The following is a 27,447-nucleotide window of genomic DNA, read 5'->3' on the forward strand; positions in this document are numbered from 1 at the left end:
ATGATCTACCACAAACACATCCGTTGTAACTGCCATTGGTAAAGATGGTAGATACAAACTGATGTGTCATGTAAATGGTACTGTACTTTTAAATCTGAGAAGTACAAAGCATTTTTACAAAGCCTCTAATTTACCCACACACATGGTTGCCATGGAAAGTGCTGGTCTGCTAGTTGGGATCAATGTGGGGTTCTGTGTCTTGCTCAAGGATATTTTGACATTTGGAGAACAGGAGGTGGGGTTTCAACCACCAATGGTACAATTTAATGACCCCCCTCTCCTACCTGAGCCAGCCACAACCGCCCTGTGTGGGGTTTTTTTTTGTTGTTGCCACCATTAAGATCGCTTTCAAGCAAGCAACATTCAAAGGAAGCATCCTGGCAAGCTCACAATCTATCCCCTGTACAGTCTCTGAGGGGCAGACTGCCACCAGGTACTGACTCTCTGGGGTTCCATACATTCCCTGTCTGAACAACAATAAACAGCCTGCAGAATTTCATCCAACTGCAAGGATGCAGCTGCTTTGTTTCTTTTGGACGTGTCTCATTAATCCACTACACTGCATTTTAATAGTGTTGCTTTGTCTTTGCAGCCACATGAAGCGACCACACTGGGAGAAGGTTGCTGTTACCAACTTTGTATTGTTCAGTAATTATATTATTTGTTTACATGAACATAAAAGTATCAAAATGTGTGTGTGTAATAGTGTTCATGTGCACAATATCACAGTATTTACCAATTTATTATACAGCAGTACTGTTGGAAGTTTATGGCCATATACTTAATATTGCTATGGAAATGGTACTACAATTATGAAAAACTACTTTTTAAAGATATGATTCAGGTACTGTGCACCATATATGAGTACTGTTATTAAATTGAACAAAAGGTATAACAAGGACCTAATCCCCTATTTAAATATTGGGTCCCAGTCAGTGTCTGTTTCCCCAAATATCTGAACTGGAACCATTAGAAAAACTTCAGAACAACCAACAGAACAACACAATCAGCCATGTTGTCATTACAAGTTATTTCTAAGTTAATTTGTTGCATATATTTCTCCTTGTTCATAGCATGGAATATTTAGTCCCCTACATTTGCCCTGAAAATGATCAAATCTGCGAAGTCACTTTCCAGAGAATATCAGTGTAGCTCATTGCTAATTCTTAAAGCACATCATTCCAAGTGATTCAGATTCTCCCCTGTGTGCGTGCCACTCTGGTCTATCTCAGGTCCAGTGCCATGGCCTCTAGGACTCTTAGACAAACAGAATAATCTCATAACATGCCAATCCAAACTGACAATCATAATACAACTCGCATTCCACAGCTGCCATAATAACCAAGTCCTTATCAGACACTGTTTCAAACAACTTAATTCAAGAGCTTATGGGATCACAAAAATACCTTTATCTGTTACCTGACTTATCTGCAAGCGAAACTAACATTTGTGCTGTAAATAATAATAAAAAACTACACATACATAAGAATAAATCAAGATTTGAATTTCCAGTAAAGAGTATGCCTGCGAGTATAAATGTAAAAATACTGTTGAAATCTATGGTCTGTCAAAGCCAAAGTGGACAGCATTCTTATGTTAAAAGGTGGTAATTATGTAATGCGCCCCCAATGAAACTCTTCTCTCCACCCTTTCCACCTGGAGATGGGTATCTTTTTGTAATGGCATTAATTAAGCTTCGGCAAAGTGTCATAAATGCATCCATTTCCACACTGTTAAAACAGAGCAATGAATGTGACACATTTTCCCTGTCTGTTAGAGTGCTCTTTGAGGCACAGTTACAAGGTGTAAATCAACACTTTTGAATGCAAAGAGGGTGAGAGGCATATGATGCTGATGCTGCTGCTGCTGGTGTACAGTGAAACCTGACAACAAAGCAAAGATCATTATTCGACCTTGATGCAAAGTAGCTGTAATTTACAGCCTTGCTTGCTTACACCATATTAAGATGCTCACTGAATTTTGCAACTAATACCAAAAGCAGACCAATTCATATTTAAAAATGAGTGAAGGCATTATGTTTCTATTCTTTTAAATCACACACTTGCTGGTCAATTGTCTTCCTGGCTTCAATATATAGCAAGCCGACTAGCAGTATGAGAAACTTCTGACCATTTGACCTTTTCAAACATTCGAGCCTTTGAACAGTCATGTATGAAGTGATATCAAAGCACGACATGACTTGTGGCCGACTGAGTCCCAACGCTCTGCTGAGGACTGATAAGATGGCACACAGTCAAAGTCTAGGGCAGATTACCATATTGAGAGTCTGAGGGGAGAGAGAGAAAGAATGTGTTTATGTGTATGTGTGTGTGTGAGAGAGAGAGATGTGTACATGTGCAAATATCTGGGTTAGCACCATCACAAATGGGACTCATAATGTGAGTAGGCAACAGAATTCCGTTCCTCCTCCTTTTTGTCAGCCTCCAACATCATTTCAAACATTTAAAACCACACACACAAATACAGATAAATGTAATCCCTCAAAATATATTTTACTCTCAACACACTGACCTCGATAGAGGTCAAAAGCCTTTAAGGTGAGTGGAATGCAGATGAAGATGAGGTTGTGTATCGCACACAGACCTTTTTTTGTGATCATGCACAAATGTGACAGAGTGATGGGAACACAGAAAAGGAAGGGAAAAAAAGATCACAGATCTTTAGAGTACAGTGAGTAGTTTATTATTTTGCTTCTCAGCACAATGGATTGGAAACCAAACAATAGCTGTGAGGTTAAAGTGCTGACTTTGCTCTTTAATTTGTGGATTAAACATCAACATCATTAATAGTGTAGCACTTTTTCATGTTTTTTCAGTTTTGGAGGACTGCAACGTATTGGTCAAAGTAAAGTAAAAGTAAACATATTTAATATTTGATTGCAATCAATTATTGACCTGCAGTCCCATAGAAAAAAGCTGACAGTTTCTATGCTAGTGATGCTAGTGTACAGCAGCCAACTAACACATCTTGTTTAGGAGGCGTTTTGCCTTTAGTCTGGTTTTCAGTGAGTGAAACAAATACTGAGGTGGGTGGTCAAACACATTCTACTGTTTGGCCCTCAATAAACACATTGATTGCTTTGGTGTTGGTGAAGTTTAGGATCATTGTCCTGCTGCGCTTTCCTAAAGGGGGGTGACTATGTGTATGAAAGGGGCTATACATCCTACACACCCTCAAACATCCTTAAAGAAGAGAGTAAGAAAAATAAGCCTCTGTCATTGTTTCATTTTAACCATCTGAAATAATAAATTCAGACAGTAATCAGACATAAGTAGAGGGTTTAGTGGCAATCATAAATTCTCTAATAAAGAACAATTAGCAACCCATAACTACAATTCATCTCATACACCATTATCTGAAACCTAGTTATCGTTGACAGGCTCATGCTCTGTGCCATCAGAAAATCTCTTCTGTATGTGGCCTAAAGTTGGCTCTGCATGACTGCAGATTTAGCCCTCTCATAAGGAGGAGCAGGTGGGCTGGATGAGGTTGTAGCTTTTTTTATAAATTCAGTAATGAGGATATGCTCTGACAGCTGAGCAGACTCACCGTGACTAGAAACAGAAGTGCTACTGCCCTCAGCCAGACCACTGACTCCATATAAGACCTAGTTTGCTAATATACCATATGCGCTATTTAGCCAACCTGGTGCAATGGTTGGTCTGATTGGCAATCATTCTGTCTGTCCACTGCTCAGTTGGTCCAGAGTGACATCTTGTGAATGATTGGATGGATTAGCATGGCCTTGGTGCAGACATCTATCGTCCCCAAAGAATAAATTCAAATAATGTTAGTGATCTTCTGACTTTTATCAAATCTCACCAACCACTGACCAAATTCTTGTCTCAGACTCAGCTGTACTTTAATATTATTACTCAAGCATGGCTAAATGTTAGACCTATACTAACTGTAAACTATGTTCAAGTAACAATTGCCATTCAGATCAAAGGTGAGTCTAAGTATAAAGCTGACAACAAACTGATAAAAGGTGAATCAAGTCTGAATAGCATCAACACCCACTACTAACATTCAGTATCAGCACAGGAAGTAGTGTGACCTTAATGTTGTCAGTAAGGGCAGTTGAGGTTTGGCTGGTTTCATGTAGCGCATCATTACTCGACCACAGTTTATTTGCCATAACCATGAATTTTCTCTAACCTTAACCTTACCAGAGTTACTGTGCAAAGATGCAGACAACAAGCATTAAAAAACAACCAAGCACTGGCATAAAACATTAACTGGAGTTTTGCAGAATCATCCAATATCAACATTGTCTGGCTAAACTTTCATTTTTGCCACAGTAGTTTTTAGGATCTAAGAATAGCAAAGTTGTCTGGTATCATGTAATCATTAGAGCTTTGTCCTGCCCAGACATCCTCAAACATATATCTTCAGCCGGGCTCTAAACTTTTAGGCTCATTTTAAGCAGTAATAATAATAATAAGAAATAGATAAGACAAACAAATGGGGTAACAGCTAATATTCTGAAACCTTTCACCTCTCAGGAGGTTTTTTGTGATAGGCTTTTATGTGTAGCAATGAAATCCAGCAAATAAGCGTGTGTTCTCAACTGAAACAACAAAGAAGTTTAGATGGCTCTCAGTGCTTCTTATTACAGCAGTAACTGGTATTAAAGGTAGAATAGTTTGCAGGTAAATTCACAAGAAACTGCTATGTGTACACTCAGGTGATTACACCATTTAATTCCACATCAAACAACAGGGGATGATGTGCAAGCCATAGTCAGCAGGGAACTCAACATAATAAATGCAACAGTAGTCCTGTCACAGAAGAATCTAATAGTAACTGTCCTCTGTAAATCTAGAATTGGACTCATGCACAGTAAATATTAGACCATGTATATGGATATATAAATATAAATTGGAGCTGTATGTCACAACAGATAAGAGAAAGCAGTAATTTAGCATCCTGGCCTGATGTTTTCCCATGCATGCCTTGTTTGTCCGCTCTGTGACTCTGCCTCTTGACCTTTCCTCTCCTCCCGGCTCCCTGGCGGTTTGCACAGGCTTGTCTTCCTACTTGAGTTATGCACACTATAGGCCTGGGGATGGCAGCTGCAGTGTCACTGGGAAACTTCACAGCTTTGCCTGAAGGCACTTTTCACTCAAGCGGTCAGTGCTGGCTTGTTGATGCCCTGTGGCAGTTTAGATGGCCTGACTAATGTTGCTTTGTCTTGTCATTGCAGGAGGGGAGAGAGGTTGTTTCAGGTAGCCCATACTGAGGAGTTTTCTTTTGTCCTTTTTACAATTTTTTTCAACAGTAGTCCTGTCACAGAAGAATCTAATAGTAACTGTCCTCTGTAAATCTAGAATTGGACTCATGCACAGTAAATATTAGACCATATATGTGTATATATATATATATATATATATATATATATATATATATATATATATATATATAAACGTGGCAGACCAGTTTTAATTAACGTGTCATATAGGATTCGTGACCAAGTTTAAAGTGAGGCTCTCTTGTGGAGACTGTGAACGCAACAGTAAATATGTGGCGTGTGGGTGGAGCTGTGGGTTCAGACCTGCTGTACCAGCTCTGACTCTGTGATCAGGGAGTTGTTACAAAGGATGCCACCAGTAGAAAACCATCGCGTAGAAGAAATGCATTGAAATGGACTGTTAGATTATTTTTTTTTTTTATTAGTATTAATGCTTTTACTTCCTCCAGAATCCAGTCCTCAGTTGTTTTTTGAGTGAGTTGAATACTTTAGGTTTTTAGACATCACTTAAATTATCAGGCCTCTAGCTATGGACTTTTGTTTTTTTTTTTTAATTTTTTTAATCCTTCGCTATACCTGTGGCAAATTTTGACTGCGAGGACGCACGTCTAATTGTCTTGCTGGAGAGAGAGAGACTGAAATGAGACTGAAGACAGTGCCCGAAACACTGCTTTCTTTAGAAAACTTCCCCTAAAGTTCTCTTTATGGCGTTTCAAAATGCCAAACTCTAACCTGAGGAACGAAAGCAACTATGGGATCTATTTTGCTGAAGCCTTCAATGGATCTGTTTTGGACCCATTATTTCCAAACGACAGCATCTCGACGTGTGGGAACTTCACATTGGACTCGCAGGCTGTCGGGGTTGGAATCTTTCTCTCCGTTTTCATTTTGGTTGCAATTGTCGGGAACATTTTGGTCATCCTGTCTGTGGTGTGCAATAAACATTTGCAGACGGTCACAAACTTCTTCATTGTTAACTTAGCCATGGCAGACCTGCTGCTGAGCATTATCGTGCTGCCCTTCTCCGCATCTTTAGAGGTTCTGGGATGCTGGGCGTTCGGCCGGGTTTTCTGTAACATCTGGGCAGCGGTGGATGTGCTCTGCTGCACTGCATCCATCCTCAGCCTCTGCATCATCTCCATCGACCGGTACATAGGGGTAAAATACTGCCTCAAGTACCCGAGTATTATGACAGAGAGGAAGGCAGTAGCTATTTTAGTCCTGGTTTGGGTGTCATCCACGGTCATCTCCGTCGGACCGCTCCTGGGATGGAAAGAACCGCCGCCTGTGGACGAAAGCATCTGCAGAATCACGGAGGAGCCGGGCTACGCGCTCTTCTCCTCTCTCTTCTCTTTCTACCTCCCGCTCATGGTCATTCTCATCATGTATTTTCGGGTCTATGTGGTGGCCCGCAGGACTACTAAGAGCCTGGAAGCGGGCGTCAAACGAGAGCGAAACAAGTCGATGGAAGTGGTCCTCCGGATACACTGTCGCAGCGTGCTGGAGGACGCGCGTCCGGCCAGCTCGAAAAGCAGCAAAAACCACCCATTTCGAAGTTCGCTCTCGGTGCGACTGATGAAGTTTTCCCGAGAGAAGAAGGCGGCTAAAACCCTCGCCATCGTCGTGGGGATGTTTATCCTCTGTTGGCTGCCTTTTTTCTTCTTTCTGCCGATGGGTATGTCTCATAACTTTAAATTTCTCTTCCTCGTGGGCAGCGCGTCTATCTTTCCCTAACAGCAGGTGTCCCGGGGGATATTAGAGTTAATCCTGTATCCTCCATGTCAGAATAGTTCTTCTCAGTTCAAGGACATCAAGTATACAAATCCTTTAAAATTCACACCTTAAATGCCTTCACTTGTAGCCTACTGATACAATTCGCTCCTTCGATTATCATGTGTAAGATGTAAATCATTTGCAGTAATATTAGATTCTTTCTAACTAACTGATTAAACTGAATAATTAATGCCTTTGCGTCATTTGGAGTGATCAAACTTTTTCAGTCTATGCAGCTCCTTTAACGAAACTGCGTAGATTTCTATAAACAACCCAACACACTGGCCGCTTGAGTGGGCTAGTATTAAACTAAATACACTACAGTGTAAGAAAACTTACAGTATCAACTATAAAAATCTGTACAGTAAGATGTAGGCATGACAGGAAACAGAAAAAGGGGACATGCTGGATTTCATTTGCTGTTTATTTTAGGAACTGGGCCAGGAATTGATTAAAATGAAGATTGTTATTATGTTATGTTATTATGTAAATCATTAGGTCAGAAGGGCAAATCTGCGACGTGACCATGAATATGGCTTGTTTTCATGTCTGTAATTTTTCTGAGAGCTCTGTGGGCTGGCTAATATCACATTTTTAAAAGAGCAGTCATAATAGACTGACATTCTTCAGTAATGAGCACTCTAAAACTAAATGCTCCCAGTACCTTGCAAGTATCACAGCTGCTCATTCCAGGCTCCAGCTCCTCTGTTGTAGTCTCACACATTATGGTAAAATAATGCTACCCTGTATTTACTTTTTAAGGGTTTTGTGTTGTCTTGTTCCACATCTGTAGTAGGGAAAGATAACTGTAAAACTATTATATTAAATGCCACTTGGAAGTCCTGAATACACTAAATTATTTGCAATGAAGAATAACAATGTAGGTGTTAATACTGAGCCAACAGAGTTGAAAGGATCAGAACGAAGGCGACATAAAAGACGAATAAAGAAATAATCTCTGATCACTGCAGATGGCTGAAAAGCCCTTTCAGTGGGGATGACCTATGCCAGTCATTATGGATATACATAAATCAAACTGTAGAATGCAACATCCATATAAAGCTACTCTTACAGAGAGTAACAGTATTCACATGCACATACACACACTAACGGTGGCCTCATGAATTTTCATGTTGCATATATTTCAAGGAATTGATTGTAGAAGCCATTATGAACAAATGGCCAGTATCTTATCAGGTATAGCACTCACAGCACTCTCATTCTTGCTGCACCTCTAAATTTATAGAATCAAATTATTAGAGCAAAGCCTGCAGGGAGAGAGGGAGGGTGCTAGAAATGAAATGGGTGCTGCTAATCACTTAATTCACTCAATGGGAAAGGAAAGGGCAAGCTTATTTGTATCCAGAAGTCAAAGACAGATAGATGCTCCACCTCTCCTTATGACTGAAAATGAGTCAAGACATAAATGAGTTTCAAACAAAAAAGTATTTGTACAAATCAACACAGCTTAACACAATGGGGCATTATATTTGTTATTACATTCATCACCTACTTACTTGTATTTACACATCGAGGCCATTCTGAAACATAAGTTCTGAGTTGATTATAACAAACAACAAACTATAATCATATAATTTTTTAAAATCTAAATTATCATATTGAACATATAGATTTTAGTGATCACATATCACAGCCTGCTCTTGGGAAACATCTTCCAAGATCTCAAGGATGATTACCCTGTGTAGTACAACTTAGTAAATCAGTATTCAGAAGAGAAAATAAAAAGGAACTCTGCCAAAACAAATCATTATCTTAGAGAAATATGTCTGATGTAACCTTAAGTTGTTGTTTTAAATTTTTGATTCCCGGTAGATGGTAGAAGACTCTAATTTGCATAATAAAGCAAGTCAGACCACAGATAACCTTTATCATCTGTGATTGTTAAAGCCTAATAAACTTTTACAGGAATTTAAGCTCCTTGATGGAAACCATCTGTCCTGTTGAATCCCCTCAGACATGCTGTTCTCTAATTTGACCCTGAACTTTGAACTCCCTGGTGGAAGTAGTTTAAAACATCAAGTCCCCGCAGGGATCAATAAAGTGTTACATTGTTGTTTTAATGAATTTGTCCCTGGGGGGAGTTGCTGTTTGTTTCTTCAATGGCTGATTGATGAGTGTAGTGAGGCAACAACCTGCAGGTCCTTGCCCTGCTTACCCATACTTGGTCAGTCATACAAATTGATCTCAGTGCTTTGTAAAGACACATCATTAATGAGTAACCTTTTGCTGAGAGGCAGACATGTACTTTTAGCACCTCTTATGCCAATCAGGCCCTTTCTCTGTGATGATGCAAATCTAGACAGAGTAGTCTGACTCATCTAAAACTCTAGTGAGAGTGCCCTAGCACCATTTACTTATATTAGTGCATTCGACTCATGAATACAATTTTTTTTATTGCCAGAGAGCGATGGAATAAAGAGAAACAACCTTTCAGCATTACTTTGAATAGTGTCTCTCTCCTGGTGTAATGCAAAAAATATCAAACACAACCATATTGCACAGGGAATGTAGAATTTGCATTTTAGCACTAATTACCCAGCAATGTTATAATTCGCTTTCCTTAAAGCTTTCCCCTCCTTCCTGAAATAAATCCAACCCGTATAAAGGCACAATGTCCTACATCTTTTAAGTTTCAAGTTGGAAAGTATTGCTATGGCTATTATGGTCATTTGGTCAGTATGGCTAACTACAAATGCTTACCATAATGCATGTATTCAATGAACCAGCGAGGCCCTTGGTGGCCATATAAGGTTGAGTTTTAAAAAGCCCAGTGTCAAATACTGATCTTCACACAGAACATTAAATGTCAAGGAGATAATGCTGTAAGCTCTGAAACTGAGGACTGATCAGGATTCTGTCTGCTTACACAAAAGAGCCATAAAAAATTTTGCAGGGGAAATTGGACAGGTCCCCAGACTCCTCATCTAGCTTCAATGTGTATTCAAAGCATTCATTTGTTGCTTGATTTTAGGATTTGTGCTGGGATACAAGCTGATGTGAACTTAAAAAATTACATCCTCAGAAGGGACTGAAGATGGCAATCAGCTTGCAGACACTGGACTTAAAAGATATGGTTATCTCAAAGGCAATAAAACAAACAAACACACCAAAAAACCTGTTGTCAGGGTTGCTGCAATTGTGCGTCAGAATGGTGAATCACTTTCTGTCCCCCTTGAGGTGATGTCATTTCACTGAGAGGGTCTGTTAATCCATTTATTTATCCTGAAAGTGAAAAAATGAAAGCAAAGTAAGAGCCAGGTAGCAGCTGCTATAAAATACTGTACATGCTGCAGAGGTTACAAGTACGCTAGAGAAGTCTGCTTTATTATTCAGTTTTTGTCTCTGAATAAATGGCACATCCCTTCTTTTTGCATTTGTTAGTGCACAACATGTCGTTGGTTGCTGATGTCAAAACAGCATGAAACCATTATTCTGAAAATCACATACAAGCCATTTCATATATTTCCACATTGTACTAACCGAACTGAAATGAAAATGGACTTCTGGGCCCAGGCAGTGCAGACTTGACATTAGTACTGTGATATGCTGCCTCTGTGTCCAGGGTGAACTCTGTGTTAAATCCAGGCCTGGGGAGATAAGACCAACTGAAAAGCAATGAGCAAAAAGCAACATTTCATGAAAAACAGCATGTCATAGTGTGTCAGACCAAAATTGCCATCACAAATATAAAGAAATGAGCAAAGCAATGAGAGCCTGGGTTATTACTGTGCTGTACAAGAAGCAATTTTCATAAAAGAGCTTTAAACTCAGAACTTTTATGTTCTCATTTATGTTAAACCATTCTTTTAATGATATATGCAAGAACGCTAAAAAGGCTAAAATGGTTCTGCTTTTGTGAAGTGTCTTTTTTATGCCTTTGCTCAATTAAGGCCCTGAGAAATAAGGCTGTTCCATTTTCACATGACACCATCTTAATAATCAAGGTTGTCCACTGTAGTATATTCCATCATACAAACACAGATGGCAAAGACAGGTTTGTATAGACATGTGCAAAGCAAGCCAAGGCAGTATATTATACTGCATGTACAGTAGAATTTTAAAACCATCATGAATCAGTTATCAGGTATCTCCATCAAGCATGACATGACATCTTACAAAATAAGGCATGTGGTCAAGAAATGGTTTAAACATGAGGCACTAATAAGAAAACACCTCATACTCACATATTCTACTCAAGCAAAAACATTATAGAAAGAGCTCTTCACACTGGAGCTTGTGGTTGAAAGCGTGTTCTGTAAATACCTGTCCCATTAATAAAAGTCCACAAAATGTCAGAACCTCTTCTGTTCCTATTAATAAACACAACCAAGCAGCTACTGCTGTACAATAAATCATTACGCAAATAATGCTGAGAATATCCAACTGTCAGAGGACTGAAAAATGTATGCATGTAGCTTAAGAGTATAATACAGCTGTGCACACACTTATGTGTTGTTTGTAGTGTATGAGTCAAACAGCACAGAAGCAGATCCAGGGTCTCCTTGATAATTCTTTCCTACCCAGTTCCTGAAAAAGAATTAAGAAATAAAACAGATATAGTTTGACACATAAATTCTCTGATGGCACCTGCATTTTTATTAAACTGCTCTGCACTTTTAAGAAGTTTGTGAAAATTTTGATTCTTAATGGAAAACTGACAGCAATATCCTGTATTGCATATCCTGTGCATATACATTTACTCACATATCTTACCTTCTTCTCTATAGGTTCCTTCATTCCGGCACTGAAGCCATCTGAAACTGTCTTCAAGGTTGTCTTTTGGTTGGGCTACTTCAACAGCTGCATCAACCCCATGATCTACCCCTGCTCCAGCAAAGAGTTCCAGAGGGCTTTCACTCGGCTCCTCAGGTGCCAGTGTCACCATAGACGGAGGGTCCTGCGTCGCTTCTATGATCAGAGGTGGCGGACAGCTGTCAAGGGGATGACAAGGGATCAGAGACCAGACTACAACCCTGGCTATGCTGTGCATGAATCTTGTGGCAGCTCTTTGTTACACAAGGGGAAAGGGCGCTCACTAGGTTTCAAGAGATGGAGTCTGTTTCCACCCTTGCAAAAGTCCTCCTTCCAGCTCAAAGAGAAAGTGAACAATCTGTCAAATAAAATCAAGGGAGGGACAGGAAAAAGCACCACACCTGCAGTGGGCCGGATTGATATAGTGGACACGGTCTCTATGGGGATTTACAACTCCTGTGAGCAGAGCAGTTATCAGTTCTATGATCTAGCAGACTGCTATGGCCTGAAAGAGACTGACATTTAGAGGGTCACCAGAGAATCTTTTATTTATTTTCAAAGGGCAATATTGGACAAACATGCAAGATAGGGCATAATTTTGTGTTCACAAAATATCTGAGAATCAAAGCTTGATTAAAGCTATGGACTGAGAACGATGGCTTGACCCCAGCACAAATAGGACTAAAACTTTATCTCAATCCCTCATGACCATCATGTTTATTTAGATGAAAATTCTTGTGAACTGCTTAAAGCTGCATTTTGGAAGTGGACACAAAAGTAGCCAACTCCTTGGACTTTATTTTACTGCTACTACAGCCCACAGTTGACAGGTGTACACACTTTTGTTAAGACATTTAACATAAGCCAGTGTCGTTGTTGTTACACTTATTTCTTAAAATTTCAAATCAGTCAGTCTCCATGTTTTCAAGTATTAGCCAGCTGACACTGTATGATGACTGCCACTGAATGGTGACTGCTTTGTTTGATGTCCAGCTGATTTGAAACAAAAAAAGTGCAATTTTTATTGTTTAATGGACTATGACATCTGCCATTTCTATATTCTGACAAGGCATTGTAAAGATGAGAGGCCAGCTAAGACTAAAGATGCTGCACAGTATTTATTTTAAAAGTTGGATTTATAAGTTAACTTGGCATTGCTATGAACACTTGTTTGAATAAAAACCCATGAGTCTACTTGGCCCACCTAACTGTAATTTGCATTGCCAAGTGAGTGCTAATGTGAAATAAACCTGCTTTTTTTTGGTATTTTTTGATGTTATGTTTATGTCAAATGAAAAGTAAAATAAAAAGGAGGGGAAAAAATTGGAGCCAATAATTGTTTTTCAGTAAAGAACCTTTATGTTTGGAGTTATGATTTTTTCCTTTAATTATCTGCCCCATCCAGCAGATGTCACTATTGTTTTGGTTGTTTTACTTCCAGCACATTTTACCTTAGTACCAAATTTATGCTTCGGTTTCAACAAAATTAAAGGAAATACTCATTAGTCAATATCTTAATGTGTTCAGCAAGGTAAACGATGTAATGGGAATTTGCTGATCTGTTGTAACTCTCAGAAACACACACACACATACACACATACACACTCAGATAAGGCCTTAGCTGCAGGCAAAGTAGACAGAAAGAAAAAGTGCGAGAGAGACTATGAATCTCAATTGATTACTGTTATTAGCCTCATTCCATCATGAATTTACACAAATCTTCTCTTAAACTTGAGAAAATCAAATAACAGAAGTGAATTTTTGTCATTTGTAATAATTTCCAAAACTAGTAATTGACAGGAAAAGTTCCCCATGAAGAAAAAGATGAAAATATACAGAAAACAGTTCTTATTTCTGGACACCCCATGAAGGACTAAAACACTAAAACAGAAATCCAAGCACAAATCACTGCCATACACAACGACTAAAAAAAAAAAAAAAAAGAAACATAACTTGTTGCAGTAGTTCACATGCTTTTTGTTGTGATCTAAAACAAATGTCCCACTTATCCTCATTCACCCTTCTGGCCCACTAAAAAATGATTTGTAACAACAATGTAACTTAATAAGTTTTTCCCCTAACCTAAGTAATAAAAGTCATTGGTTCCCATTGTAATGTGTTGATTACACTTTCACAGTTTGACAAAGCAAAAGACACAGCCACTGCCTTGACTCCTAATTGTGTACTGCCAGTGCTGGTGCTGGTTTATTAAAGATAGGCTTTGACTATACCTTAGAGCTTAAAAAAAAGACTGCAGAGAAACATCTAAGTTCATAATTTTCACAAAGCTGAGAAGTCCTTGACTATCTTGAGTAAGACTAATTTGCTATGTACTCTGGGTAGTGGGCATCTAAGTGTCTTGCAGGGTTTGGTTACAAGTACAGTGAGGTAATAGCAGCAAATAATATATTCTGCTTTCAAGGAGTTACTAGGGTTTCCAGAAACTCTTTCCACTCTCATTGCTCACTTTACAGCAATGTTGAACCATACATTGAGTCATGTTCTTCTCTTTTTGTCAGTTGTCAACAGATGTGATTGTTTGTTACCATAGTTCTGTCTGAGAAAGCCTGGTGTTAAGCCCCCCCCACCTTTTGGTCAAAATTAGTCTACCTGTATGTTTGTGAAACTGTGGTATTTTAGTAAAAATCACCACACGGCTGACTCACAAAAAATTAAGAAAAACCTCTGTCAAGACTAACAAACTTCAAACATGGACTATTACCATGTTATGTGGTTGTCTTACTGAGTGGATGTCTTACTGAGCTAGATTACAAAACCAACAAATTAACTGTTTTGAGTTAAACCTGGAGGGAAAAAACAAAAACATGTCAGTTGACTGGTGTAATAGGACGATTCCCAAACAAGTGAAAGATACAGATAGCTGTATGGTTGAACAACAGTTTTGTATTTTCAATCTGAAAGGTCATTGGACAGTGACTTATAATTACTGCATAACATTTACCAACATTTACCACAACATACTGTACTACTCAGGTACAGTATGTTGTGGTCACCCATACAGTTTATAAGATGGTCTTTACCTAATGTACCATCTACACCCACAAGTCTATACCACAACTTTACAACAAACATTCTCTTCAACATCATGAAAAATGTTTTTGTGACTTTTATGACTTTGTATGGTATTTTTCAGTATACATCAGTTGTGCTTTATTTAATATGCCATAAAACTTGTGTACAGTACACGTTTAAGGAGCTTTGCTTGATCTTATCCGCAAGTGTTTCAGAATTAAATTATTAATGACTCTTGCAAAAGTTTAGTTTGTACACAGCTTAAGATAAAATCATTAAACTCTTTAAAAATATTAATTCACAGACTGCACATTTTAACAACGCAATGATATCCACACTTTATTTGTGCTGGGCTATATAAGAATCTGTGAGTGTTTTTTTTCTGTGTAAGAGTTGGATGGACAACATGACAATAATGGGAGAAGGCTTGGTGGGTTGTGAAACTTGATTCTTGCCTTACCCACTTATTTCAAGTACCTCTGATACCTCTGGCAAATACATAATAGTCTTGCCTAATCTCATCTTTGTTTTATTAGCTAAAAAAAATAATTGAAAATCTGGAAAAAAAAAACTTAGTTCATATTTATGCTTTGAGTGTGAGTCATTGTCACACACCAAACAAATGATCTCAAATATAAAATCAGATCAATTAGATTAAAATGTGCCTAATCTTAATAGCAGTTCTATGAAAATGTTATTTCAGGGTTGCAGAGTGTTTTGGACTCATACTTATTAATTCATTTTTCATATAACTTAAAAATGCCATTCAACTGCATCAGCAATAAATAAAACAGTGACTAGTCAGTGTCTTTTTTTTTTTAGACTTGAGAGGAGAACTTTGGCTCTAAACTATGCTTAGTTTTGTCATTTCAGCTTATCTCCATTTTGAGAAGCAGTTTTGGATGGATGCCACTTAAATTATTATACTTTGAGTGAAACCTGGCAGGAACACACTGAAGGTGTAGTATTTATATTTCAATTTTTATTCATTAGTTTTCTAGTGAAGGAGTTTTCAAACAACAAAAGGCTAAATCAACAGTGGACCACACAAGGCAGAAAACTGCTGTTGCACTTCTCACTGTGGGGTAGATCTTTCAAGTGTGCAACATTACTGGCCATATCGTCAGCTGGCCAGCATCTGTCAAAATACCAGATTTTATGTTAATTACTAGGGTTCTGCCAGAAGTAAAAGTTTCTTGAAATGTCTATGGAGATGCAGTTTACAGGGATACACAATTGTATTTAATTGGTGTTGATTTACCCTTGTATTAAATAATGTTTATGTAATAAGCTGCCATGTTCATTCAGTTTAACTTTTTCTTCTTGGCCATGTCCAAAGCTGTAGTCTGCTCAATAACTGCAACCATTACTGCTCCTTCTTCACTTGCAAAATGCATCTACAAGGCAGCTGAAGGAAAAGATTGCGTTATTAGTTAAACTAGCAAACCAGACAGTAAGATTATACAGATAGCCAGAGTAAATAGAATGGGAGGCACAGTGAAATGTGTGCTTTGTTTTTCATTTTATCTGACATGTTACCATAGATCCCCTAACACTATGTGCCTTCATTCTCATCTGTTGTGCCAGGATGCATCCATATATTACTGTTAGAAACAACAATTGAAATATACAAATATGATATATAAAATTAAAAACTAAATTAGAATATGCTTGAGAAATATACAGACAGACAACACCAAAATAAGTTATTTCATCTGACAATGTTAAAGGTTTGTTGATATAACTAATGTTTTTAAACAGGATTTATTCTTTCATCTATTTGAAGTCTTAATATGATTTATATGATCAAAAAGAGATTGAGGTCCTGCCATTATGATACACCAAGGTAGATGGTGATACTAAAATGTGAATTTTATATTAAAAAGATTAAGATATAAACAGATTAATTTTGGTTCAGAATCAAGGAACCAAGTCTTTTTTTTCTTCTTCTTTTAGGTCTTGGTAATTGTGTTCTCTCCCATAAAACCTATCTGTGGTTTAGGTATGGTTTGGTCCTCCTCCTCACTAGTATATTTTTGATTGACGAAAGCAAATCCTTTCCAGTGGAAGCAGTTTCTAGGCCCTGTCTAGTCTGTCATCAACTGTTCTTCCAAGGCCATTGCAACACATAGAAGGTATCCAAAGCTTATTCACTTGAAAATGCTAACACTGGCTTTTGTGGCAGGGCCTAGCCAGACCCTTGTTATGCCACGGATCATCACTTTTACATGGAAGAAGAGGTGATATCACACATCATGGCTGAAGTCATGGCTGATTGCAGCTCACGTCCTACTAACCCCTAACTCTAACCCTAACAATTCTTATAATAATCATTCTTTCAAATTCAAACATTTTTACCCAGATGTTAAAACACAGTGGTTGGAGCACTCTGTGAATAGTGCCATTGATTACCAAAAATAAATAGCCCTTACTACTCACTGTCTTCATCTACACAAAATACGCAGATCTGTATATATAAATGTATCTGTATTTTATGGTTGATCGGCGCGTTCATTTGCATCTTTCCTAGTGTGAGATAGCTCCATCCCAGGGGAGGATCCAGGTAGGCATACCCTGCAGCCCATGAACATGAGGAATGCCCTGCGGAAGGAACGATTGAAAAAACCATACAGGAAGGGATTTAGAGATGAGTTGATATATCCTAGCCACAAAAATATATCCCAGACAACCACTTCTGTGCTGTATTCAATGAATGGGTCCACAATGTTGACTGTAAAGAAGGGCATCCAGAAGATTAGGAAAACTCCCATAATGATACCCAAAGTTTTTGCTGCCTTTTTCTCCCTCTTCATTGTGTTTCGGTGTCTTTGTTTTTTGCTCGAGTCTTTGCCTACTCCAGCAGCCATCTGGCTTTCCATGGCGCTGATCTGTCTGGCTTGCCGCTTGGCAGCTTTGAAGATCTTCCAGTAGGCTACTAGCATGATAGCCATCGGCAAGTAAAACGCTACCAAGGAAGCCATGATAGCATAGATGCGATTGACCAAGAACAGGCACATATCTTTAGGGAGCAAGATATCCACACCAGCAATATGAAGATCTAGCATTATGGGGCCAAAGGAAATGAGCATGGGAACAGCCCAACATATAACAATGAGGAGAGCTACTCGATTGCGCGACATCTTTAAAGAGTAGACTAGCGGGTTGCAGACAGCATAGTAGCGGTCGAAGGCAATGCAGCTGAGATGGAATATGGAGGCAGTGCACAGCATAACATCAAGGCTTGAGTGAAGTTGACAAAAAAGGGCACCAAAGTACCAGCATCCCTCCACAGTCCGAATCATACTATAAGGCATCACTACCAGGCCAACAAGACAGTCAGCCACTGCCAAGGACATGACGAAGGAGTTTGTGGGTGACTGCAACTGCTTGAAGTAGGCAATGGACAAGACCACCAGGAAATTTCCGACAACTGTGCAGACGATGCCAACAGAGAGGAAGGAATACAGGAAAACACGAGAGACCTGGTTCCTCAATGTAGTGCAGGACTGAAGTTCAATCTGAAGAGATGCGTTAGCATCTCCAAGCAATTCCAAGCTGCTGTTATCCATGGTCTAAGCAAACCTGTCAAAACACACAGATACAGTTGTAAGCACTGACTGTTTTGTTTTGCCATTGCAGTAAGTGAGGCATTTCAAAGCCGTTTGCTTGGACTCCTTCATGCTATATTAACAGTGAAAAGGTGGACAAACCACCCACAAATTTGTTTGTTTCAGACCCAATTGCTGCTCCATGGTAACTAGTCATTAGTTAATTTCTAAGCTGCAAGCTTCAGTTTGACATACGGATCACAAAAGAGTATGGAGTTGAAAAGCCCTTGCTCTGGTGTAGCTGCTTTATCTAGAAAGCCATCTCTTTGCTTGGTGTAGTGAGCAAAACCAGATGTTCTTTTCATCAACACAGATTACGAGGAGAATGATGTAAAATGTGTTTTCTAAACCAAGGGGGGAAAAAATACTTGTAGTGTCAGATAATACAGACAAGGCATTCTACAAATGAACATCAGCTGTCATTAGGCTGACTTTTGGTGTGTAACCACAATCACATTTTCTTATGGAGATATTTACACCCTGCATATAACATTTATCACAAAATACATTGGAACATTAGTAATTCATTTAATTTCAGAAGTGTGTTTGCCTCTGGGAGCAACTACTTATTTATCAAATTTTAGCCCTCTGTATCCAGGCATCACACATTACAGTATGTCACACAGCAAAACACATATGACAGCAATGAACAGAATAATATTAAATTTCCAGTGCCAGTGGTGTGAACAGGGAGCAGATGTTCCAGCTGACTTGGAACAGATTTTAATGAACACCACAGGGACTGTGAGTGATGGCAAAGTGATGCAGAGTGAAAATGTTGATTTTTGTTTTGGCTTGAAGACTTGTTGAGATAAACCAACACACATCATCTAGGTTATCACTATCAATGGAGAAGTAAAATAAATAAATGTATTCATTTAAACTTACTATATATAGATCCTATCATTTCCATCCCTATTAAAACATTTTACTTATGTATATATTAGCTTCTTCCAACCAAAAACAGCTGTTGACATATTAATCATTTGTTCAGTGAGAGCAGGTGAAAGTGCCTCTTACTCTGCCACCTCCCTCCCCCAGGGAGGCAGAGGACACTTTGGCACTGAGCACAAATGGCAAGGGCAGTCACCCCCCATCCCCCCCCCCGTGACTGTTCCCTTTCATCCCTCTAATCTTTCCGTCAAAAGCACCACATTTGCAAGAAACATAATAGAGTCTATAATAATAAACTCTTTGATAGAGTCTGTTGTTTTCTTCAATACATCTTCTCTGCCATTACCCACAAAATCATCTTTGTAAAGTCAATTTGGCAATTTACACCGCCTGTTGACAATAATTAGTGCAATATCCGAGCAAAATCTTTGCATACTGTCTTCTTGTCAAGTCAACAAATGGGTTATTTAGTGTTTACAAAATTCTGCTCATTTGTCATATTTGATTTCTGATTATAATACCATGGTAGATTTTGTTCAAGATAAAAAAGAGATATTAGTTTTGTCATTTTCCCATCTGATATTACAAAGAGCAGTTACTGTACTCAGTCACTATGATTCCAAGTAACTTATTTAACAGATGTAAGCATTTCAAACAAGATCATTTGAATCCAGTTTAAAATCAGAGGTTTATTAATTGTACAGGCAGCACCACAAAAACATGTAAACAATGACACTCACCTGTATAGAAGAGATGATCGTCTGTCCTCATGCCTGTATCATACTGCAGGTTTGTCAACCTTGGTTTTACACAGAGACAAGAGGGATGGGAGAGGTGGGAAGGGGGCTGTGGAGAACACATGCAACAATAATCACAGTGTAAAAAAAAAAAACAAAAAAAAAAAACAGTCTGCTGCCAACTCCCCTGCCAACTCTAGAAAGAACAACCAGGAGGCTTACATTCTGTAATATTTTGATGAACACCACCTTTCTCAGTGTGCCACACATGTTGAAATGACTTTGAATTGTCAATATTAATATAGTAGTGCAAGAAAAATCATGTTGGATAAAATTAGATTTGACACTAAACCAAACTGAGTACCTACAATTGTCATTATGACTACAAACTACATTATGTTCTACACAGTACAAAACAATTCATTTTCTTGCAGAAAAATAAATGCTTTTTATTCTATTGCCATCATATTTTTGCGCAGATACTCAGATCAATCCTACTGTCATTTGTGATCCTCTGACTCTCCCTGCAGGTTGGCATATTTGTTTTTTAGTAAAATGTCTCAAGAAATGTTGGATGGATTGCAATGATATTTGATTTAGACATTTTAATCCCCTTCAGTATGAATTGTGATAACTTCACCAGGCATTGGTAGTTTGCAATCAGTCTAGCTCAAAAGGTTACAAATTACTCATGGTGAGGACCAGCTCAAAGAAAAACTTTGACTGCTGTAATTGTTGTCCAAGAAACTATGTTTAAAAAAGCAAAATAATAATGATAGCGCTATATTTATCTCAGACAGGAATTACATGCAAAATACACTAACATCCTGTCGTATACTGTTCTTTTGGCTCAATATTTAGCATTGCAAAATTAATAAATTGGAGAAAGAAATAATGAAACTAAATAATGACAAAATGTTTGACAATAAAACGACAATTTCTGTTATAAGTACATACAGATGTGGACAAATTTGTTGGTACCCTTCCAAGAAAAAGAAAACAACTATCTCTGAAATAATTTTAAACTGACAAAAATTACTGGTACCAATCACTGTTTATTCCATTCTTAACACAAAACAGACATTGCTTTTGATTTCTGATTCAACTGAATATTGTATATAACAAACCAAAGGAAAATGGCATGGACAAAAAAGATGGTACCCTTAACTTAATATTTTGTCGCACAACCTTTAGCAGCAATCACCGCCAACAAGAAATCGAGGAAGTTTACAATTAGATTTTTGCATCTGATAACAGGTATTTTGGTCCATTCTTCCTGAACAAATTGCTCTAGCTGTCTCAGGTTTGAAGGGTGCCTTCTGCACACTGTATTTTCCAGATCTTTCCATAGATGTTCGACAGGATTAAGATCAGCACTCACAGAGGGCCATTTATGAATAGTCCACTTTTTCCCTAGCCATTCTTCAGTGCTTTTAGCACTGTGTTTTGGGACATGATCCAGTTGCAGGGCCCATGACCTGAGACTGAGGCTGTGCTTTCTAACACTGGGCAGTATGTTTCTCTCCAGGATGCCTTGATAGTCCTGAGCCTTCGTTGTGCCCTGCACAGATTCAAGGCTTCCTGTGTCAGACACAGCAAAGCAGCCCCAAAACATGAGTGAGACCCCTCCATGTTTCACATTAAGTATGGTGTTCTTTTCTTTTAAAGCTTCATTTTTCCATCTGTAAACATAGAGCTGATGTGACTTGCCAAAAAGCTCCAGTTTTGTTGCATAGGTCCAAAGGACATTCTCTCAAAAACTTTAGTTTGTCAACATGCATTTTAGCAAATTCCAGTCTGGATTATTATTTTTTTAAACTTTTTCAATAATTGACTTCTCCTGGGTCTTCTTCCAAGGATTAGAATTGTTGTCTAAAAGGTGACAGATGGTGTGATCAGACAGTGATGTACAATGACCTTGGACTTAAGCTTGAATGGTTTTGGATGTTTTCATTCTCTCTTCGTCTACTATCCGCAGTATCCCTCTGATCAACCTGGGTTTGCATTTCTTCTTGCAGACACATCGTAGGTCCTAGGACCCAGTTTAGGTGAGCCATGTCAGGTGCTTACATTTTCATGCATTTAACTGACAAACAACTTCAATTCGAAGTGCATCAAGAAATATAAAACAAAACTGCATAGTATGCTTCTAATTATAACAACATGACAGTGCATGGCACTTTAACAAGACATTTCAAAACATTTCAAACTGCATTCAACAATAACCACCTCACCCATTTTAGCCCTGCTAACATGAGAAAAAATCACTGTAACAGTCCCTCAGTTGACCTCTCTTTGCATTTTTTTCTTATCTGTCTATATTGAATATTCAGTTCAGTTGATCCATACCACATTAAGAAAAACGAGCTCGAATAACATGTTAATTGCATCATACTGTTCAAAAACCTCACCTCGGCCTTCCTCAGCTGGTCCAAAACCATCTCGAAAACGTCCGATGCAAGGGACTCTATTCTCCTCATATTTGATGTGTCAGATATCGGAATTTGCTTGATTGAATCCATAACGCTTTTCGGGTTTTCTCATCTGTTACCACCTCATCAATGGATGCCAGCATACACTCCTTGACTGTCTCGGAGTCTGTAAACGGCTTTTTCTTTTTTTCCCATTATCCATGCCACTCGTAACGATGCCGCCGTTGCTCTCTCTTGATCCGTACAAGCCTGGAACAATATGCGACGTATTTGCTCATAACAAAATGTAAGCCCCGATATCTTCTGCTTCCGAGCGGCAGAGCCCGGTGGGAAAGTAGCATTAAAGTTAGCATGCGTTGTGTTGAAATGCCTTCTCAAATTATACTCTTTACACACCACGAGGCGCTCATTGCAGATTAAGCACACAGAATTCGCATCAACAGCAATAAACACGTATTTCTCTGTCTCTATAATTGTCCTGTTCTCTGAGTCAACTTTCCTTTTTTGGGTAGAGAGCGGCATGTTGTCCTGTTAGCCAACCTTTATGCTTGAAAGAAGAGGCAGAGCATTGCACGAGCGCGCGAATGGCGATTTTGATTGGTCATGTGCGGTCCTTCAAAATATATGTCCGGCTAAAATAGGTAGAAATTCTATCTGTTTTTCCACCATGACTTAAACGTGTGCATACCACCTCCGACTGCACGAGAGAATGTATAATTAGCCATAGTCATGCGCTGTATGAGACTATCCGTATGAAATAATTACACTACACTCTAAGGGCCGGTACAAAATTCCTTAGGGGCCGGACCCGGTCCTAGGAGGTTGGCTACAGTCCCATGGACCTTATATTTTTAGATAATTTTTGCAACTGTAGACACAAAACATCAAGCATCTTTTTTAGGGGTACCAACAAATCCGTCCAGGCTAGTTTTAGCATATTTTGGTAAAATAAACAATAAATAATATAAGTATACAATTTTATAAGTTTTCTCTGTCACATACTATAGGCAGGCAGGAATATATGAGACTATTGGTTTTGATTTAATCACTTTTCAGGAATGAAGCATGGTTTCAAAAGGCTATAAGGGTAACAACAAATCTGTCCACACCTGTATGAGGCGAGTATAGATACATATAGCATAAATACTAACTGACTTCACATTTTAAATGAGCTTTGTATTGGTGAAGCTTCACACTCTACTCTATATGCCCCTGAAACGGAGCTCATCATCCCTTTCAAGTATTTCAGTGTGCAGCAGAGCACAGTCAGTGCTGCCGAGCTTGAATACCTTGGGCCTCTGCCAGTGACAGACGTAGCTCAAGTGTGGCGGATGTGTTCTAATTAAACATGAGGGATTTTAATGAAGGGTGCAATAAAAGGCACATTGGCTCAATAACTAGTTTTTTTTTTCAGATCAGACATTCATATGTGTAATGCAAGTGTGCTTTACAGATAGGGTAGACTGGCTGCACATCTGTTCTTTTGTTTCTCAAAGTGGAGTGAGCACAGGTTGATTCCCGTGCTTTGTTGCAGCTACTAGAGTGCAAATAGTGACCTATCACATATGATTAAACATTTAATTATCAACACTGTAATACTGACTATACTTATATCATTCCTCATTCTGGACTTTGCATGAATTTGCCACACTTTCGCCTAGAATTTAAGTTTATATACTAATAATTTGCAACAAAATATAAATCTTAAGAGAAACATAAAGCTGTCCAAATTACTTGCTTTTAACAACACAAGATGTTTGTAATGAACAAAATATGCAAAATCTGAACTCTCAAAATGTCCTACACAATCTGCAAATAAACACAAACATCATGTGAAACAAGAAATATGAGTGAGAGATATAAGTCTGTTGTCAGTGTGCGCGTGAGAGAGAGAGACCACAAGGCAGGAGCTGCTGAGTGAATCAAGTAAAAAAAAAAAAAATGTTGATGCGTGATTTGAGGAGATGGCCCTTTGATGTGGCCCAGACCACCTAAGAGAGGGGTCTGCATGATTTGAGGATTTGAGCTGTCCACTTGTGATCAGATCACCAAAGACGCATGTTAGTGCCAGGTCTGAACAGGTCCACTGTGTCATCTGTCCTACCTACAGTGTCCTCGAGACTTATCCTTTAGGTTTTCACTTCAGTCATACCTGCTTTTAGCAGTTTTCTGAACATCAGTACGCCTAAAATAATTTCTGATCAGTTTGTAGATCTCCAATAAAGAACCTCAAAGAAATGAGTACTGAAGTCTTCCTCACTTTCAATTTCCTGGCTTATACTATGTAGTGTATCCAAGGGAGAGAGATATTCTTCTTCTTGTGCAGAATACAAAACCACTGCATGGCAACCAGTTTTAGCACTGTTAAGCTCAGCAGTGAAACCCTGTGACATGGACTGTAAACGGAGTTAGTTCAATGTATTGCTGCTTCGTTGTCACGTCAAACAAGGAAAATACATCTTTCACCATCTCCATATGCATCTTTAAAAAATTATACAATTTTTGGGGGGCATGTTTGCTTTATTCGATACTGACAGTAGAGAGACAAGAAACGCAGGGGGGGAGAGAGAGGCGATGACATGCAGCAAGGGTCTCCCTCCAAATCAAACCCTGGCCACTGTGGTGAGGACTCAGACTTGGTATGTGATACACCTCTAATAGGTGAACTACCAGGCACCCAAAATGCATGTACATTTAAAGCTCAGACCTTGTTAATACTTTTTAAAAAATCTTGACTTATCATAAATAAGCAAAGTCTAATGCTAAAAGACCCTGATTCGACTCACAGAAATGTCAGTCAATGGCACATCACCGCCTTTTTCTTTTAGCTGCCTCACAGTTCACACACAGTAGCAGGCTGTAAACTTTACAGCCTTGTCATAAAATGACCAAACCACAAAACTAACTGTGACAGCAACAGAGACATGATGGAAATGAAGGGCAGAGCAACAGTGGACAGCTAAAGGCAGGGCAGCATGACTCGTTTCTGTTGGCCCTTGGAAACTCTCAGCCATGGTGTCAGGTAAGTTCTACCTGTCTGCCAAGAACTGCATACCCATCACGGGATGCTCACAGCTATAGTGTAAACTACTGATGTTGGTGAGTTAAAACCAGCTGACCATGCTGTCAACAGCCCAGCAAGAAAGACACTCCTCGGCACGGTAGGATTTCATAACTGAATAAGGACCATGACATTAACTTTATATCTGCAGTGTTTCTGCTATAAACATTTTGTGCCAGTGGCTGGTCCCTGGAAAATTATTGCCACTGCTGCAATGTCACAAAGGCACAATTACACAACTCAGCAGAGGGGTTTTAATTTGAAATAATGGTTACAGGAAGTGGAGACAGTGGTGACACACAAAAGGGAGAGCGAGAAAGAACAGAAAAAGAAAAAAGAGAGAGAGAAAGTTAGATTTATATTATCTAATGAAATTCACTTTATGGGGACAGTAAGTCCTTTGACAGAACACTACAAATTCCCAGAGCTACTGTAAAATACTAAGAACAATACAGGTAACAACATACATTTATTGTAGTTTGTACAAAATATAAGGCATGTATCTTACATGATGTGTATTTCTTGAGCCAATCCATCGCAGTTCATCAATTTTTAAAAAATGCAAAGGATTAATCCTTATTCTAATTTCTGACAATAAATGAACTGGATTACTTGAGATGTTTTGCAAGTTGATTATTACAATAGCAAGACAACCTACAGAGAGTCAAGCACCCACTGACATAGTGCTAATCATTAAACTCTGCCATCAAAATCAATCATGTTGCTAGATATTGCCATATTCCAGAAAGGGATAATTCATTCCCTTTAATGTTTAGTATACGTAAATTAATTGATTTTTTGTGAGGGTTTTTTTCATTTCCAGTATCTTTATGGCAGATTTTTGATGTAGACATTTTTGTTCTCCAAGGACATCAGTGTAACTTTTTTTTTTTAAGGGAGACACAAGGATTAAGAGACAGCTCTCACCCATGGCACAGTCAGGCCATCAGCCATTCATCATCCCCACCCACCTCTTATACCCAAATACATAATAATACCTGAAAAATCACCCCATACCTTGCATACTCCCCATTTAACAATGTAAATACTGCACATTGATTGTATACCAAGTATTTAGGGAGTACGGGGGGCAAGAAAATACAAAAAGCAATGAACAACTGCAGCTTTGCAGACTTTACCACTGGAGTTGAAGTAAGGCTGCATGTAGCTGATGGCTTCTCGAGTCTATATAAATTTGACTATGATTGTGTGTTAGCATGTTGAAAAGACTCTGTTGTCATTAAACAAAGAAAGGCAACAGAGACTCAACTAAAAGTAAACTAACTGTTGTGTTCACTCATGCTGTGTGTGAAAGAAAAAAATATGTAGCTATGTAACCATCACATGAATAACGCAACCTATGCCCTAGCTTCAGTGACAAGTGAACTTACAGTTGCTGCAATGACACGTTCACTTGTTTGTAACTTGAAATTTCCATTATGAATTTCCAACCTTCAACCAAAACACGTCTAGTTGGGGATAAAAAAGTTGCCTCAGCATTTCAAATTTGGGACTTTCTGCTTTCAATTTGGAGTAGTTAAAATTGTTTATCAGGCGATCTAGAGATGATGGTGGGAATTCAAAGCTAGTCTTTTCCACCAAAACATGCCTCAACAACTTTGGTAGAATATTGCTCAGTGCCTGTTAGCTAAGCCAGCTAATATGTAGTAAACCTACAGTAAACATTAGCTAATGCTTGCCAACAACAGGAACTGTATGAAACATAAATTCATGAACTATTATTCAGAGAATAACACGAGAGTTTATGAAATGGTCCAAATCCAAGCAGTTTCCCCTTTCCACACTGATTCAGCAGCCAAATTTCCCTGAGCCATTTGACCTCAGCACATGGAGTGCACACAGG

At 38.7% G+C, this 27,447-nt stretch overlaps 2 protein-coding genes and 1 long non-coding RNA gene across 3 annotated transcripts; 1 reads left to right on the forward strand and 2 right to left on the reverse strand.

Moving 5' to 3' along the window:
- Window positions 1-5,912: 5,912 nt before the first annotated feature.
- adra1d (adrenoceptor alpha 1D) lies at window positions 5,913-14,373 on the forward strand. Its single transcript, XM_018695868.2, has 2 exons — window positions 5,913-6,947; window positions 11,794-14,373. The coding sequence occupies exons 1-2, from the start codon at window positions 5,990-5,992 to the stop codon at window positions 12,342-12,344; spliced, it is 1,509 nt and encodes a 502-aa protein (XP_018551384.1). The 5' UTR covers window positions 5,913-5,989; the 3' UTR covers window positions 12,345-14,373.
- Window positions 8,333-12,194, reverse strand: LOC127142478 (uncharacterized). The gene is made up of 5 exons (XR_007813251.1): window positions 12,103-12,194; window positions 11,780-11,997; window positions 11,512-11,593; window positions 10,547-10,671; window positions 8,333-10,288 (listed from the first exon to the last, which is right to left on the reverse strand). It is a non-coding gene; the product is annotated as an uncharacterized LOC127142478 (long non-coding RNA).
- Window positions 14,374-17,343: 2,970 nt separating the features above from the next.
- Window positions 17,344-18,420, reverse strand: LOC108896637 (5-hydroxytryptamine receptor 4). Its single transcript, XM_018695869.2, has one exon. The coding sequence runs from the start codon at window positions 18,418-18,420 to the stop codon at window positions 17,344-17,346; it is 1,077 nt and encodes a 358-aa protein (XP_018551385.1).
- Between the last annotated feature and the right edge of the window lie 9,027 nt (window positions 18,421-27,447).

This window comes from Lates calcarifer, linkage group LG5, assembly GCF_001640805.2.
Source record: "Lates calcarifer isolate ASB-BC8 linkage group LG5, TLL_Latcal_v3, whole genome shotgun sequence".
Lineage (NCBI taxonomy): Eukaryota > Metazoa > Chordata > Actinopteri > Centropomidae > Lates > Lates calcarifer.